We start from the raw sequence: 15,638 nt of genomic DNA, 5'->3' as shown, positions 1-15,638 counted from the left end.
TAAGGCTTCCTGCCCAGCAGCCTAGGGGCTCTGATGTTCCTGATGTGATGAGCTCTAATCAAGTCTCCTACGTAGCACAATGATGCCGAACCGTTGCAAAATCCGTGGCATTGATATTGCTGCAAAGTAAAAGTTAAACTTTCAAAGGTCAAAGAAGATGAAAAATGGCAGCAGTTTTGCACTTCTCCCTCCCCCCAAGGTATGTATATGGACCCCAGCCAAAGATCTTTTGTTCGCTCCCCCTCCCACCTTCAATCATGTGACTTCTCTCTCCCTCCTCGTCACCCCCCCACCCCTCCCCCAGCCTGTTGCAGCCTGGTTTATTCCTGCAGCCTGTGTGTTCTGCCCAGCCCAGCCCCCCTTTAGGTTCCCTCCTGCAGCCTCCTTCTGCGAGCCCAGCCTGCTGCTGCTTGCATGTGTGGCCAGCTCACTGTTCTCCCGCCCGGGCTTCCCACCCACCGCACCTATCCCCGCACCGGCCGGCCAGCTGACTTCCCAGGCCGAGTATGAAGGTAGGACTTAAGTTTCATTTATTTATGTCTTATTATTGATGGTTTTTATGCTTCATGAATGTTGTTAAGAAGGTCCTCTGTGCTTCCCTTCCTTTCCCTCCCCCCCACCCCCCCCCCAACCACCAGCCCCCCCACCTTCTCTGGCTACTTGCGCTGATTTCTTAACTCTCCGCAAGGGTTTTCTGTGCGGCCACAAGTGGCCACATACGCTGGCCTAAATTAGTTTGGAGAACTATTAGCTGTCCAAACTGGCTTAAATGGCCAAAACAGGCGTAGGTGGCTGGTAACGCCCCCTTTTGAACAAAACTAAACTAAATGTAAAAAATCCTAACTAACTCACTTACACTGGTGCAAATTAAATGTGCAGAATGGGGATTTTTAAGATACTCCAGAAAAATCAAGTTGCTCCAAAAAAAACAAGAGCAACTCCTGGGCAAATTTGGGCCCAACATAACTCTCAAAAACCAGAAATAAAACAAGTAGGGTTTTGGTTGTTTCTATGAGCTTCACAAACACTGAGGCTGTACCTAAGGCCTGAAAGATACCAAATCCTTCATTAACCTAGAATTCTCTGAAGTGGTAATTAAATCAGTGGATGAAAAATATCCAGCGGATTATAATTTACTTGGAGTTTCAGAAGACGTCTGATAAAGTTCAATTTGTGTGGCTTTTAAAGAAGCTTAAAACTAATGGAATTATTGCCAGATTAGCTGATTGGATTCAAAACCTTCTTGGCAATAGGAAGAACAAGTGGTGATAAATGGAAATGACTTTAGTTGGAGATTGTAATAAATTGGTTGTACAGCAACACTGAAAAAGGCATGATGGACCAAATGGCCACATGCTGCACTGATAGAGGTGCAATCTTTCAGGTGAGATTTATGCCGATGCACGTAAAAGATCCAGTGGCACAAATCGCAGAGCAGAAAGTTCTCCCAGGGTCTTGGCCAACATTCCTTTCTCAATCATCACCAACGAAGATTATTTGGTCTGTTATTCACTTGCTGTTTTTGGGACCTTACTGTGTGTGAGTTGGCATTTGCTGACAAACCAACAATGACTGTTTTGCAAAAAAGTTATTTGGTTGCAAAACACTTTGGGACATGCTAGGGATGTGATATAAATGCAAGTTCTTCCTTTCTATGCCGTAATTTCTGTATGATGTAGAACAAACTTCCATCAAAAAGCAGTTATTGTATTAACTTCTTCAAAAAAGAGATGACTGAGTATCTGGTTGGAAATGGAATTGAAAGTTATCAGGGCTAAGTCTAGATGAGATAATCCAAAACAGGACACAGAACAATGATTCCTATACTGATGTTGGGGATGGTTTCAATTGTGGAGATGTGTGGATGGATGTTCAGGAATCTCGCTTCCTTCACACAGATGGTAAACTGAGGCTGGGAACTCACCAGGTGAAGAATCATGGTTGAGAACTAGAAGGTGGTGACGTTTTCATTTTAACCCCATAGCAATTATGTTCCACCCCAAATCCTGTAGGATGGAAAAAGGAGCAGGAAATTGGCATAACCAGCTGCCTGCTGAAATTTCCTCCCCGTTCACTTAGATTATGTTTTTTTTTAAAAGCCAATTTTGGCGCGGATATTGGGCCCCGTGATATCACGAAATGCATCCTCTGGTTAAAATGTGTTCTGGCATTGTACAAGATAGAGTTATGAGTTTTGGACAAAGCCCTGTAAGTAGATTGTAATTACTCCTCTCCCAGCTTACCATCAATCATGGAGAATCTTCCACACCCAAAGGCCAGCAGCCTACTTTTCTGCATTCCAATACAACTGTTTTTGTATCAAAAATTGCTATTCACCAGCATCTCAGTATTTACTTGGGATGATCAGGTAGTACCTATTTTTAAAGTGTTTATAAACACTAGGAAATTAATCATTTAAATGCATTTTATTTATTAGACTAAATCCTTTAAGCATGGTGAGTTATAATAGTGTTATAAATGTCACTAGCTTTATAACCATTATTCCACAGATGATTTATTTTGTACTCTGTTGCCGAGGCCCTAAGCTCTGGAACTCCCTGCCTAAACCTCTCCACCTCCATTTCCTCCTTAAAACCCACTCCTTTGACCAAGCACCTGCATTAATTTCTACTTCCGCGGCTCAGTGTCAAACTTTTATTGCATAACTCCTGTGAAGTGCCTTGGGATGATTCATTATGTTAAAGGCGCTATATAAATACACATTGTTGTTGAATGCTAGGCTTGGAATGGGTCCAGACAAATTTCAAATATGGGTCACTATTTAGATTCGTGGATCTCCCTTGTTTTGCCTATAGAAAGTAAAAAGTGAATTACCCTCAGAGTGCATTAGATGATGATGATGATGCCGGTATGGATATGAGGATCTCCATCTTCTGGAGTGTATGAAGCTCCATCTAGAGGTAGAAGTGTGCAAGTTGCTGGTGTGACTGTCGCAGAATGGTGACGCTCGTATAAGTAGTGTGCAATGTGCATAGTAAATTTAATAGACAAGATTCTCAGGAAGCTGATACCAAGAATATTTGAACAAACATGCTTCAGCTTTAGTGGCAAAAACCAAACTCAGCAGTCTGTGTTTTGCATCTTGCTTGTAGATTCAGAAAGTGCAGTGTATCACTTTCTCTTGTATCAATAGAAAACTCTGTTTCAAAATTAGCTCTATCTGTGTATATTACAGAAATGTAAAATTATTTTGGAGATAAGATGATTACAGCTTTAAAAACCAATGCATTTCAATAGAATATGTAATGCTTAAAAATATTTAAAGCAAATATTCTTGGAAGAGTCAGGCCAGACCCACAGAATGTTTAAGAATTGGGCCAACGTAGGCGCTGGGAACCTTGCAGAAGGACTATCTATGAAAGTGGTAGAGGAGCACTTGGGGTTGGCCTGCTTTGGGGGAAGAAGGATTGTTGAGGCACAAAATGGCAGAGACAGACTCGGGATCAGCATTTAGAACCAATAGGAGGCGAGGCAGGTGGGTGGCAACCTTGAGGCCGAGGCTCAAAGTGATAAGGAGGGAAGTTGACAAAGCCATTTTGAGTTAAAAATAATTCATGAGGTTAAAACACAGCTTGACAGAGTGTTCTACATCCACACCAGGTGGAGCCGCCGAGTACAAGTGGACAAAGCAGTTTTTGAAGTATCAGGATCAGAGAGATGTCACATTAATGGAAAATCATTAAAAATGTGACAGAGTGGGTGTCACCAGACGTGGACATAATGAACAGTCTATGTGGGTTACTCATAGGACTATTTAATGGGAAGCAACCATCTATACAAATTTAATATCTAGATGTTTGCACTTCAGAACCCACATTCAAGTTGTCAGCATAGTGGCTGTTTTTGGTTGTTAAAAATGTTTACCGCGTGCAATTTTTTTTACTGTTTCTCTTCCTAGAGTCCATGGGCTCAATTTTCCCCAAAGCATTTTTTTGGCATATTGGAGTTACGGCCGATTTTTTGGGGCCCAAGTACGTAAAAAAAAAGCGTTGCAAGTTTCCCCGTTGGACCTCTTCATTTTGGCATGGCCTAGCCCGAGGGGGGGGGGGGGAGCCTTGATCTGCGCCAACAAGATCGGGCTGCCATGGTAACCAGGGATACAATGCGAGCTGAGGCTGCAAAGTGAAGCATACAACCACCTCCCAACACATTAAAAGAATTGAAAAACATAGCACCACCTTACCTCCAACCCCACCCAAAGGCTGTCCGGTCTGGTCCCATTCTCGATCACTGGTTCATGTCTCTCTCTCTCTCTCTCTCTGGTCCCATTCAATGGTTCACACAGACAGCCTTCCTGTGTGTGGGGACTGACTCTCTCATGGGACCGGACTGTGTGTGTGAACCAGGGACCGAGAATGGGACCGGACAGCCTTCGGGTGGGGTTGGAGTTAATTTGCTGCTATGTATTTTTCAATTCTTTCATTGTGTCCGGGCATCTGCTGCGCTGCTTTCCTTAACTCTATGGAAGGTTTTTCAGGACAGGCCACAAATGCTGGCCTAATCAGAACTGGAGTAACTCTCAGCCGGCCAAACTTCCCTAAATGGCCAGAATTGGTGTAAGCGGTTGGTTACGCCCACTTTGGCTGAAAAAAAAACTGACACAAAAAGTTCGTAACTAACTGAGTTACGCTGGTGCAAATTGTTTGGGGAAATGGGATTTTTTGAGTTAGGCCAGAAAAAGCAGCCTGCTCCAAAAAAAACTGCAAATACTGGGGAAAATCGAGCCCTATAAAAAGGTGCAGCCACCTTCCCGTAACCTCATCTGTTATTCATGTACCAGCACTGCCTAGAAGGCTATTTGACTGTGCAGAACATTACAGTCTGTCCCAATTATGGTCTCTAGTAATGTCTGTGTACTTCTGTGGAGGGTTACTGTGTAGGCGCAGAAATCCTGGCTGATTTACCCTGTTCCAGTTGAGATCAGTTTATTACTTTAGCATCGCTAATTGCTGAGAATAGTCAGCCTTCTTGAATGTACTGACTATTTACAACAATCCAGCAGATTTTGTGGTCCTTATTTTTTTAGTGGAGTCTCACAAATGACCAGATTTACTTAAATTTTTTCACAACTTATCACAGTGGAATTTGAACTCAGGAATTCTGGGTTGCTAATTCAGTACCATAACCAGGTATGGTAGCATTTGGTCAGCTTAGAACAAACCAGGGAGAAAATTCTAAGACATGACAATGGCCAAGAATCTGGCCTAGAAATTCAGGTTTGAACAATCCCAGCACCTGGTGAGGCCTGTGGCACACCAAATACTGCTCCTCCCGGCTCGAAATTCAGGAAAGTATATTTTAAAACCTTACCTTGCTGGTTGTGTCCTAAGTAATAGCTGGATGTAAACCTGGTTGTCCTGAGTGCAGTTAGCACCTCGGGGCAAACCAATTTTAGTGGGGCCTCAAACAGGAATTAGGCTTGCCGACTGCCTGTTTGAAGCGTGGATCTGCATGTGATTTTTTGGCCTTTACTAATACGGGGAGGGTTAGGCACACCTCCAGTTTGTAATGAGCATGCGCTTCCTACCTGCGGTCTCTGAGGCGGTTTAGCGCCTGCCGATTTCTAGGCCTATGTATTTAACACCGTAGTAGTGCAACTCTTGGTTCATGTCCCCAAAGACCATTTAAGCTGACATTCCAGTAATTACTGAGTAAATGCCATCTTTCTGATGGGATTAAAAATGAAGCACTGTATGATGGTTAAACATCCCATGACAATCTGACCAACACAACCAAATATAAATTAGCTAGTTAGCAGTAGTCATGTGGGACCTTACAAATTGTTCTGTGATACAAGATGCAATATAAATTGCAAGTCTTTCATAGTCAGCACCTTTGAGATGCAGAAAGCACTGAAAATAGTATTTTGACCTTGAAAGCGGTGCCCAGAATAGTTTATGGGTTAATAATGAAAGCACAAAAAAAGAGTTGGTAGAAAGTGGAGTGGTGCAAGTCATGATGTAGTATCATTAATTTGAATATTGCAACTGCAAGCTTTAAATAAACTAAGATTTTTTCCATTTTTCTCAGCTTATTTTCAGGAATTGCCCCCCGAGTAACGTGGATCAGCCTTGGTGGATTCCTTTTTCTAGGAACTTATGATAAAGTACACAAGGTGCTTCTATAATCAGTGTCAAAAATGGAGATGTAATAATGAATACAAAATTCTTAATGCAATATTATAAATGATTTTTATTAGACACTTCAATACCTTTGTTAGATACTTCTATATTTTACATTTCTGTAACAATGTATATTTTACCAAATTGTATAAATAAATATTTGTGCAGAAAAGTAACACTTCCTTCCTCGGTTTGCTTCCTTTAAGCAGCTTTGCTGTGTCCTTTCTGGCAATGTATAAAAGGAAATATTAACTGATGGATAAGTCATTTTACCTAGTGTGGTTTGAGGCAGATTCAATATGGAAATATTTGCTGGAAGTGGCACCATTCTGTCATTAGGATTTTAAATCTTAAAACTTCAGTCCAAGTCCATTAAAATTCTACATTTGTTTCCAATTTTAGCAGTATTGATTAGTAAAATTTCTACTATATCATTTCTAAGGAACAAAAGTTGCAAATACAAAGACTACAGTGAGCAGTATTTGGTTAACCCTAATGCTATTTTCCTAATAATGCAGTCCACCAGTTTCTCAAATTATTGGCACTTACAAGAATGTTGACTGACGGCTAAGGAAAACTCTTTCCAAGTGATCTGGACAAGTAGTTTTACAATTAGATGATGCATTTTCCATTTCTTCAGTATCCCTTTGCTGATAGCAGAATTTGTACTACAACTCACTGTCTGATCACAGGATTCAAACTTATCATAAAGCTTTTGAATGGCTTTTCTACAATTTCTGAAACATACTTCTACACCAAACTATCAAGGGAGCAAACGTGGGAGATTTGTAATTAAAGTTGATCCTCATCAAATGATTTATGCAATTCCCCAGAAATTCTACAGTGATGTGATTGTCCAATTTCTGCATGTAGATATTGATAATTATACCTAGCTATTCAGTGAAAAAGTGAGTGGGTTTATACAAGCAATGTTATTTTAATTATGACCCCTTGCAATAAGGCACCAGAAGGTTTTGCAAAATTTAAAAACAGCAACCAACATAACCAGGAGAAATAGTTTCAAAAATTCTAAAAATGTGTTATTCATGCGCTAAATAGGTTTAAAATATCTTCTGTAAAAGATACATATTTGGAAACTCTTATGTACAAACATATAAAAACAAAACATTCCTTTGTCTGTACATTATTCCCCGCATTTACATGCTTCAAATGCAAGTCAATTGTTGAGCTACTAATACTTCCCATGGAAGCTTAAAAAAATATATAGTTAAAGAACGCTCGAATAGGATTTTTCCCACACAAGCTCTGTCCTGCCACATCTATTCATCTTGTTGCAGAGGTATGCTAAGAGGTGAGGTAGTAACAAAAAGCTGACAAAGTTTTCAGTGCACAGGCATAAGTTTGCATTCATCTGCAATTTACTTCTGTTTTTCAGACAAAGTCACATGATCGTGATAACGGTCCATTAAGTAGTAAAGTCTGTGGTTTGTCACACAACGATACTGGTTGGTGGCTTGGGGCCTCCAATGATGGAGGTTGTACAGGATTGTGAAGTTCCTGAAGTAACTGCACAGGTTGGGAAGACAAACCTGAAAAATTAAAAAGATTTAAATTTGGCAGAGTTGTTAAGAATTGTATTTTCATGACTGATTTAAATTTTGTGGGAAAAAAGACATTTACAACTTATAGTGCCTCAAAAGGATTTGCAATTGCTTAGCTTTTCAGTTACTGCAAAATAAACTTTTTCACAAAGTACAGCTACTGTTTTTGTACTTTACACTTCAACAAAGTAACGGCCAAACATTACCTTTTTTGTCAGCAAACTTTACAGGTGGTAATTTTTGTGGCTGTGATGTCATCCTATCATGGTTGCTAGGATATACAGGCCCTTGTCTCTCCCTCATGCTACTAGAAGTCCCGTTGCATGGATAATTTAAAATGCCTCCATCGATTTTATTCTGTTCTGTACCATGTGGATGATCCACAGTTCTATGTGGATTTGAACATTCAAGTTCCTTGGAGTAAATGCTGGAATTATCAAATTGATCCACACAGACCATCGCTGGAACATCAAATGAACCTATTAACATGGAGAGATTCTCAGTCACTGTGCGAAAAAAAAAATCAGTATGCTAGAGCTTGTTATTGTACACAGGTAATTCTTTAGAAACCACTTTTAAAGTTTAACCTTGAGAATGGTCTAGTTTGTTTGTATGCTGGTAAAAATTCTCACGGTTGGAATTTTGATCATAACCAGAAATGTAAGGAATGCTTACAAAAATCTTATGAAAACTAGTCAGCTGTCATGACAGTTAACATACAAAGTGCAGTGAACAGGCCTCATTAACTACTTTGTATCAGCAGGTTTGTAATTATTTTTTTTGTCATGGTGCAGAACTAGAAGTGTTCTATGGAGAGTCACTTAAATATTCTATGGACTTTGAGCAAAACTTTGAGAACACAAATGATATTTTAGTAGCAAGGGCAGAAATTTTAATGTAAAAAAAAAAGTGCTTTTCCCTTCAGACTAAAAATAAAATTACTTAACTGACATCCAAAGCATCCTCCATGTCCATATCCATTCTCTTACTATGTGCTATAATCCCTCTCCAATTCCACTGTTTTGAGCCTTCATTCTTTTCAGTAGTACAGGTACTGAATATAAAGAATCCTGACAGGGATATTCCAATTTAGCATGCAGTAATATTCATGAAGGAATGAAGATCACTCCATGTGATCACTGTGCTGAATGTTTCAATTAAATTTTCTTCAGATTAGCACAGGATATCAATGTCAATCTCACTTGGAAACAGCTTTAACCAATCGTCTGAAGATACAAAGAGCTCATTATCCTTACGGATAGATAGTCTAATTCACCTAAAAAGATCAGAGCTTTACAAATATCTAGTGCAGCCCGTAGTGTTGACAATGTTTAGAGTGAACTGAAGGCTCTATTTTCAAGGCTTTAACGTACTCTTCTAATTTTTCAGAGGGTTTTGTGTTATCATTGGTTCCCACTCCCACGCCTCCCGCCCCACACACTTCTCCAACAAATGACAAATTGAGCTCAAACCTGCAGCATATGTAGGACACATGAAATTTTGTACATCTACCTTAATATGAACATAGAATGTGTCGGTTAGAAATTACCTATCGCCTTAGCCAGTTGTAAGTAGCATAATTGGCCCCAGTATCCTGGAGCTGGGAAGGGAGCGAAAGGGGGGGGGGGGCCTACTCTGTAACAACATCTGGTAATACATGGTCAATAGCATTGGCAGCAATGCCTGATAGCTAAACAATCCACCCTTTAATCAGCATCTAGGCTCATAGATGAATGGCCACTTGGCAAGTTCCTGGAGCACTGCCAGTACCAGTAGAACCATACCTTAACAGGAGTCTCAGTGAAGTGTTTGTCAGACCTGCCAAATGTTAGCTCCTAATGGTCTTTTCTGATATATCTATTATTCTTTGAAATATCAAAATACATCTGCTTCATACGACCAAGTTTTATTTAATTTTATTGAATATTTTCTCAAAGAACAGAACTGTTTGTTTTCATTCATGTACCATGCAAATGTCCCATAAACATTTTATACACCATTTCCAAAGCTGCTCCACTATACAATTAACCAAAAATTTACCTGTAAACTAGAGGTGCTAAAATGACTAGTCTACAAACAAGTCCCTTCTACACTTTTCTTTGAAGCTGTAGGCAGAAATCATTATAAATTGCAATAGAATATGGATACTTTTTACTCGCAATAGACTTAAGTATTTTTATAGTTAGATGGACTTCTGTTTGCAAAAGCCACATACCTATTTTTTCTGAGCACAGTCTTCCATCTGCTGCATATTTACATCCATCTTTAACATTACACCCAACAGAATGCTTGCTTTGTCTGCAGGGAATATTACGAGAGTCCACATCTGCACAGCTTCCAGCATTGGACCGACACATACCTATAACCAAATAGCCCATCAGAGCTCCACAATCAAAATTTGGCTGCCCTGTAAAATTATTGCTCACCATTAACAATCCTGATATTCCAATATATGGTCACAGATTATAAACAATCATTAGATTTGATATGATCTTCCTCATTCTTTAAATATCCATGAAATATTAATAGGCCCCGATCTTCACAGGACTAATCCAGCGGAATGCTGTCTTTTCAGAGGACCCATGATTTAGTCTGCTCTCCAGCTCTATCTGTTGGCCTCATTCTATAATCACAGATTTTAATGAAAAGTGGTGACATTGAGAACAAAAAAAATGAAACTGCAAGCCTCTTAGTGCTTACAGTTTAAAGAATAGTTTGATAGATTCTGGGGAAACCACGTGTTCAAACACACACATCAGCATCGAAGGGCAGAAAAGGGGGTCGACTGGTGCCATCTTAGCAACATCAGGTCATAACGGGGAACAAAGAAATGGCAGACCAATTGAACATGTACTTTGGTTCGGTATTCACTAAGGAGGATACAAACAACCTTCCGGATATAAAAGGGGTCAGAGGGTCTAGTAAGGAGGGGGAACTGAGGGAAATCTTTATTAGTCGGGAAATTGTGTTGGGGAAATTGATGGGATTGAAGGCCGATAAATCCCCAGGGCCTGATGGACTGCACCCCAGAGTACTTAAGGAGGTGGCCTTGGAAATAGCGGATGCATTGACAGTCATTTTCCAACATTCCATTGACTCTGAATCAGTTCTTATGGAGTGGAGGGTAGCCAATGTAACCCCACTTTTTAAAAAAGGAGGGAGAGAGAAAACAGGGAATTATAGACCGGTCAGCCTGACCTCAGTAGTGGGTAAAATGATGGAATCAATTATTAAGGATGTCATAGCAGTGCATCTGGAAAATGGTGACATGATAGGTCCAAGTCAGCATGGATTTGTGAAAGGGAAATCATGCTTGACAAATCTTCTGGAATTTTTTGAGGATGTTTCCAGTAAAGTGGACAAAGGAGAACCAGTTGATGTGGTATATTTGGACTTTCAGAAGGCTTTCGACAAGGTCCCACACAAGAGATTAATGTGCAAAGTTAAAGCACATGGGATTGGGGGTAGTGTGCTGATGTGGATTGAGAACTGGTTGTCAGACAGGAAGCAAAGAGTAGGAGTAAACGGGTACTTTTCAGAATGGCAGGCAGTGACTAGTGGGGTGCCGCAAGGTTCTGTGCTGGGGCCCCAGCTGTTTACATTGTACATTAATGATTTAGACGAGGGGATTAAATGCAGTATCTCCAAATTTGCGGATGACACTAAGTTGGGTGGCAGTGTGAGCTGCGAGGAGGATGCTATTAGGCTGCAGAGTGACTTGGATAGGTTAGGTGAGTGGGCAAATGCATGGCAGATGAAGTATAATGTGGATAAATGTGAGGTTATCCACTTTGGTGGTAAAAACAGAGAGACAGACTATTATCTGAATGGTGACAGATTAGGAAAAGGGAAGGTGCAACGAGACCTGGGTGTCATGGTACATCAGTCATTGAAGGTTAGCATGCAGGTACAGCAGGCGGTTAAGAAAGCAAATGGCATGTTGGCCTTCATAGCGAGGGGATTTGAATACAGGGGCAGGGAGGTGTTGCTACAGTTGTACAGGGCCTTGGTGAGGCCACACCTGGAGTATTGTGTACAGTTTTGGTCTCCTAACATGAGGAAGGACATTCTTGCTATTGAGGGAGTGCAGCGAAGATTCACCAGACTGATTCCCGGGATGGCGGGACTGACCTATCAAGAAAGACTGGATCAACTGGGCTTGTATTCACTGGAGTTCAGAAGAATAAGAGGGGACCTCATGGAAACGTTTAAAATTCTGACGGGTTTAGACAGGTTAGATGCAGGAAGAATGTTCCCAATGTTGGGGAAGTCCAGAACCAGGGGTCACAGTCTGAGGATAAGGGGTAAGCCATTTAGGACCGAGATGAGGAGAAACTTCTTCACCCAGAGAGTGGTGAACCTGTGGAATTCTCTACCACAGAAAGTAGTTGAGGCCAATTCACTAAATATATTCAAAAGGGAGTTAGATGAAGTCCTTACTACTCGGGGGATCAAGGGTTATGGCGGTGCAGGCTAGAAGGGCTGAATGGCCTGCTCCTGCATCTATTTTCTATGTTTCTATGTTCTGAAGTATTACACGAAACAGGAGTAGATCATGTGCAGTACCACCTTCCTACATCGTCATATTGTGATGTGTAAGTTCAGCACCTGGTTACCCTAGAACCTATCAAGCTAGACTATACTCCAGTAGTGCACAGAGAATGTGGAACGAAGAACAATTTAAAAATTCTCATTTGTTCAACCTCCGCATACTTATGTAGTACAGAAAAAGATGAAATTTGCTGAAAATGTTAATGCCAGTTTGGTCCTAAAACACCCTTAAGTAGTTAGAGACTTTGTAAAAAAGCCCCCAGCTAGGGCTTTTGAGCTTACCTCAGATCTGAAACTGTTGCTGCTCTTCAGTTAAGTACCACAAAAGTATTTAAACACATCAACCTACAGCTGTTGAATCAAACCTTTAGTGGCTTGCAGCATTTAGATGGGTTGAGGTGTAAAGATTACGCCTATCGTTATGCAAAGCTTTGTTTGCTGGTGCCATCTTTTCTACCTTTAAAAGTATCTCTTAATGATGCTACTGCAGCTGAATACTAGTAAGGTACTGAATTCAAAAGTATTTGTATTCTGGAAATAAATACTTCTTGAGGCAGAGAAAAGGCATAAAGCTCTGTTAATATTTACTCACTATACTTTCTCCCAGTTTTAAAAATTTTATACATTGGGCTCAATGGACCTTATCCTAGTGACTCTCAATGTGTTGCAAAAGAAAGCAACGATGTTTTGAAGGCAGGAGATTTAAGTAGACTGTATAAATTTTTTAGAACATACCAAATTGCATAGGAAATCAATAAGCTCAAAAAGGATAAAAATATGGTGCAAATGGACAAGCATTTAATAGTCAACCCCACATAGAATATATACTTGTTTATCACAAATGTACAGCATTTTTTGTGTGGTTGACTATCATTTTTCAAGCAAATTAGTACATAGTGATAAAAATTCCTATCTTTAAAGTATGGCTGAAAAACTAGACAATTTAAAAAAAAAGGATTCAAACCAAAATCAACCATACCATTGCTCTCCATATGTCCATTGGGAAGTGTCACTGCTAGTTGCAAATTGTTACTACCATCCACCCTGACACAGGTTTCCTGACGCTCAGACAACGTCCCTTGTGAAGAGAGGTAACTTGGTACATCAGGCGGTACAATGGTTTCATCTACAGTTTAAGCACAGACACATGCTAAGGTAAACACAGGTGAGAGGCGGACAGGTCACATTTTCCTTTTTACACTAGAATTACAATTGAGGATTGGCACATAGACCCTCCCTAATTCCAAACATGATTCAACCCACACGATATGAAAAGCTCTTTTGACTGATTTTAATTCAGTGACTACATATGAAATGAAAGCCTGCTTTAGCATACAAATTGGCAAGCTTAATTCTTTAATCTCCAGAAAAATCTTGACACCATGCCAAAATTTCTCGAAGTTTCATAACTTTGGTTTGCTGATGCGTTTTTGTTCCTCATGGAAAGAGCTGTTTGGTAGTGTACTGCTTGGACTAATAATTTTGACGTCAAATTAAAATCCCAGTTTGATCATTTGAAATCCGTATTGAAATAAAAAGCTAGTAACAGTAAAGTGATCTATACGTGATCCCAGTCCCACACCATCATGGCTGATTCTTAATTGTCCTCTGAAGTGGTATAGCCAGCCACTACCTTCTCAGGGCAAATAGGGATAGGCAATAAATGCTGGTCTTGCCAGCGATGCCCACATCCCCAGATTTAATAAATAAATGGGGAAAGAATGGTGAAATTATGTACAAAGAAAAACTGTGCAAAGGGAGCAAGGAACCAAAAGAAGTGATCAAATAAGGTACACAGTATAAATTGTTGCTGCAAACAAAATTAGTCAGACCCCATTTTGAGTATTGTGAATAATTCTGGTGACCTAAACATGGAGAGGGTACGAGTGCTCACGAGGGTAAAGACAAGCAATGGTGATTCCGGGTATCAAGAATTTAAATGCAGAAGAAAGCAAACGAGATTGGCATTTTCTTTGGAAAGGAATTATCCAAGAGACCTAATTGAGATTTTCAAAATTAAGTAGCAATTAAAGTTTATCTGGGCAACTGTTCACTATAGTGAAGAATTCAAAAATAAAGTTTAAAAATTAGGAAGTTAAATTGTCAAATAAGCTACCGATGCAAAATGAACAGGTTAGTAGTTAAAGTTCTTACCCTCAATTTTACAGACATTTTAATCTATGCAATGTTTACTGCATCTGCTAATATTAGATAACAGCTAAGTAGGTGTGGGGACCATTTCGTGCATATGCATCAAACTTGTTTTGGCGATAAGATCACTACTATATCCTTAACTTACTGCAATGCACAATACTTGCAAATGTAGTTGAATGGTGGGAAGAAACATAAGTTTTAGTCGTCAATAATGGCACTTAGCTCTGTTGCTAGTTAGAAAAGATACAAACCACTGAAGACAGCACAAGTTGGTTCAAAGGTATAGAGAGTATAGATTGAACGATGGTATGAATGCAGGTAGATGCAACTGATCTAGCAAAATGAATGGCATTTTTCTGTTTCCAAAAAAATGCTTGTGAACAAAATATGACTGACATAACTGGCAAAATATGAAACTTCATAAAATTGCTTACCAACATTTTTAGCCACTGGGTAGTTTTATCAATCTATGCAAAATTTACTGAATGGGCAGAGAAGCAGCATTTTTCCAGGGATATAAAAATGGCAAAATCTAATACGCTGACAACAGGATGAGAGAGAAAACACCAGAGGATCATGTACAACACTTTAAGGTGGCACTGATCTGCTGTATGGGCAAAGGAATTAATGATTTGTGCCTCTACATAATAACATGCAACAAATTACTCAAGTGCAGTCAAGTGCTTTGAGAGACCTAATATGACATTACATAACAAGCTGTGAGTTTCCCCACCTGTATTGGTGACACTGTATTCTTCACTCTTCTTCCTGGTCTGGTAGATGATACATACCCATACCAGTGAGGTTATCACAATACTGCAGACTACAGCAATGATGACAATGCCCACAGTCATAGTTCCATCCTTTCTGCTTTGTCCCACAACACAACCTGATGATGGTAAAATGTTGAGGTGGCTGTGAGCTCGCTCAGTGCCCAGTGTATTAGACATCTCACATGTGTATTTACCCCCATCATCAGACACCACATTTCGTATGATAAGCAGTTGGTTTCCAGGTGTGAAGTGATGCCTCTTTGTAACCACGAGGGGTTCATCACCTTTTAGCCACGTTATTCGTGGAGATGGGCTTCCTGATGCCATACACTGTAGAGCTATAGTTTCACCAATTACCACAGTTTGATCTTCAAGGGGATAAACCAATGATGGAGTTTCTAGAAATACAAAAATGAACAAGTTAATAGTTGAAATTCTTTCTTGCCTTCAATTTT

The 15,638-nt window shown here is 40.0% G+C and overlaps 2 protein-coding genes across 5 annotated transcripts in view; one reads left to right on the top strand and one right to left on the bottom strand.

Moving 5' to 3' along the window:
* The window catches only part of slc25a26 (solute carrier family 25 member 26), a 320,181-nt gene extending 313,896 nt beyond the window's left edge, over positions 1-6,285 (top strand). The window contains exon 10 of the mRNA XM_070895207.1: positions 6,052-6,285. Within this exon, the coding sequence (XP_070751308.1) occupies positions 6,052-6,148 (97 nt within the window). The 3' untranslated portion in view covers positions 6,149-6,285. The remainder of the gene's footprint in view (positions 1-6,051) is intronic.
* Positions 6,286-7,283: 998 nt separating this feature from the next.
* The window catches only part of lrig1 (leucine-rich repeats and immunoglobulin-like domains 1), a 179,854-nt gene continuing 171,499 nt past the window's right edge, over positions 7,284-15,638 (bottom strand). For 2 of the 4 annotated variants that reach the window (XM_070895202.1, XM_070895205.1), the window contains 5 exons: positions 15,144-15,581; positions 13,236-13,382; positions 9,921-10,112; positions 7,912-8,184; positions 7,284-7,693 (listed from right to left, as the gene is read on the bottom strand). In XM_070895202.1, the coding sequence (XP_070751303.1) occupies positions 7,536-7,693; positions 7,912-8,184; positions 9,921-10,112; positions 13,236-13,382; positions 15,144-15,581 (1,208 nt within the window). In that variant the 3' untranslated portion in view covers positions 7,284-7,535. Of the gene's footprint in view, positions 7,694-7,911; positions 8,185-8,440; positions 8,776-9,920; positions 10,113-13,235; positions 13,383-15,143; positions 15,582-15,638 lie in introns of those variants that run through there. The other 2 variants (XM_070895204.1, XM_070895206.1) reach the window with 2 other exon arrangements.

This window comes from Pristiophorus japonicus, chromosome 12 (assembly GCF_044704955.1).
Source record: "Pristiophorus japonicus isolate sPriJap1 chromosome 12, sPriJap1.hap1, whole genome shotgun sequence".
NCBI classification, from domain to species: Eukaryota; Metazoa; Chordata; class Chondrichthyes; family Pristiophoridae; genus Pristiophorus; species Pristiophorus japonicus.
The sequence above is the reverse complement of the archived record's forward strand: the minus strand, read 5'-3'. Positions and strand labels throughout refer to the sequence as shown.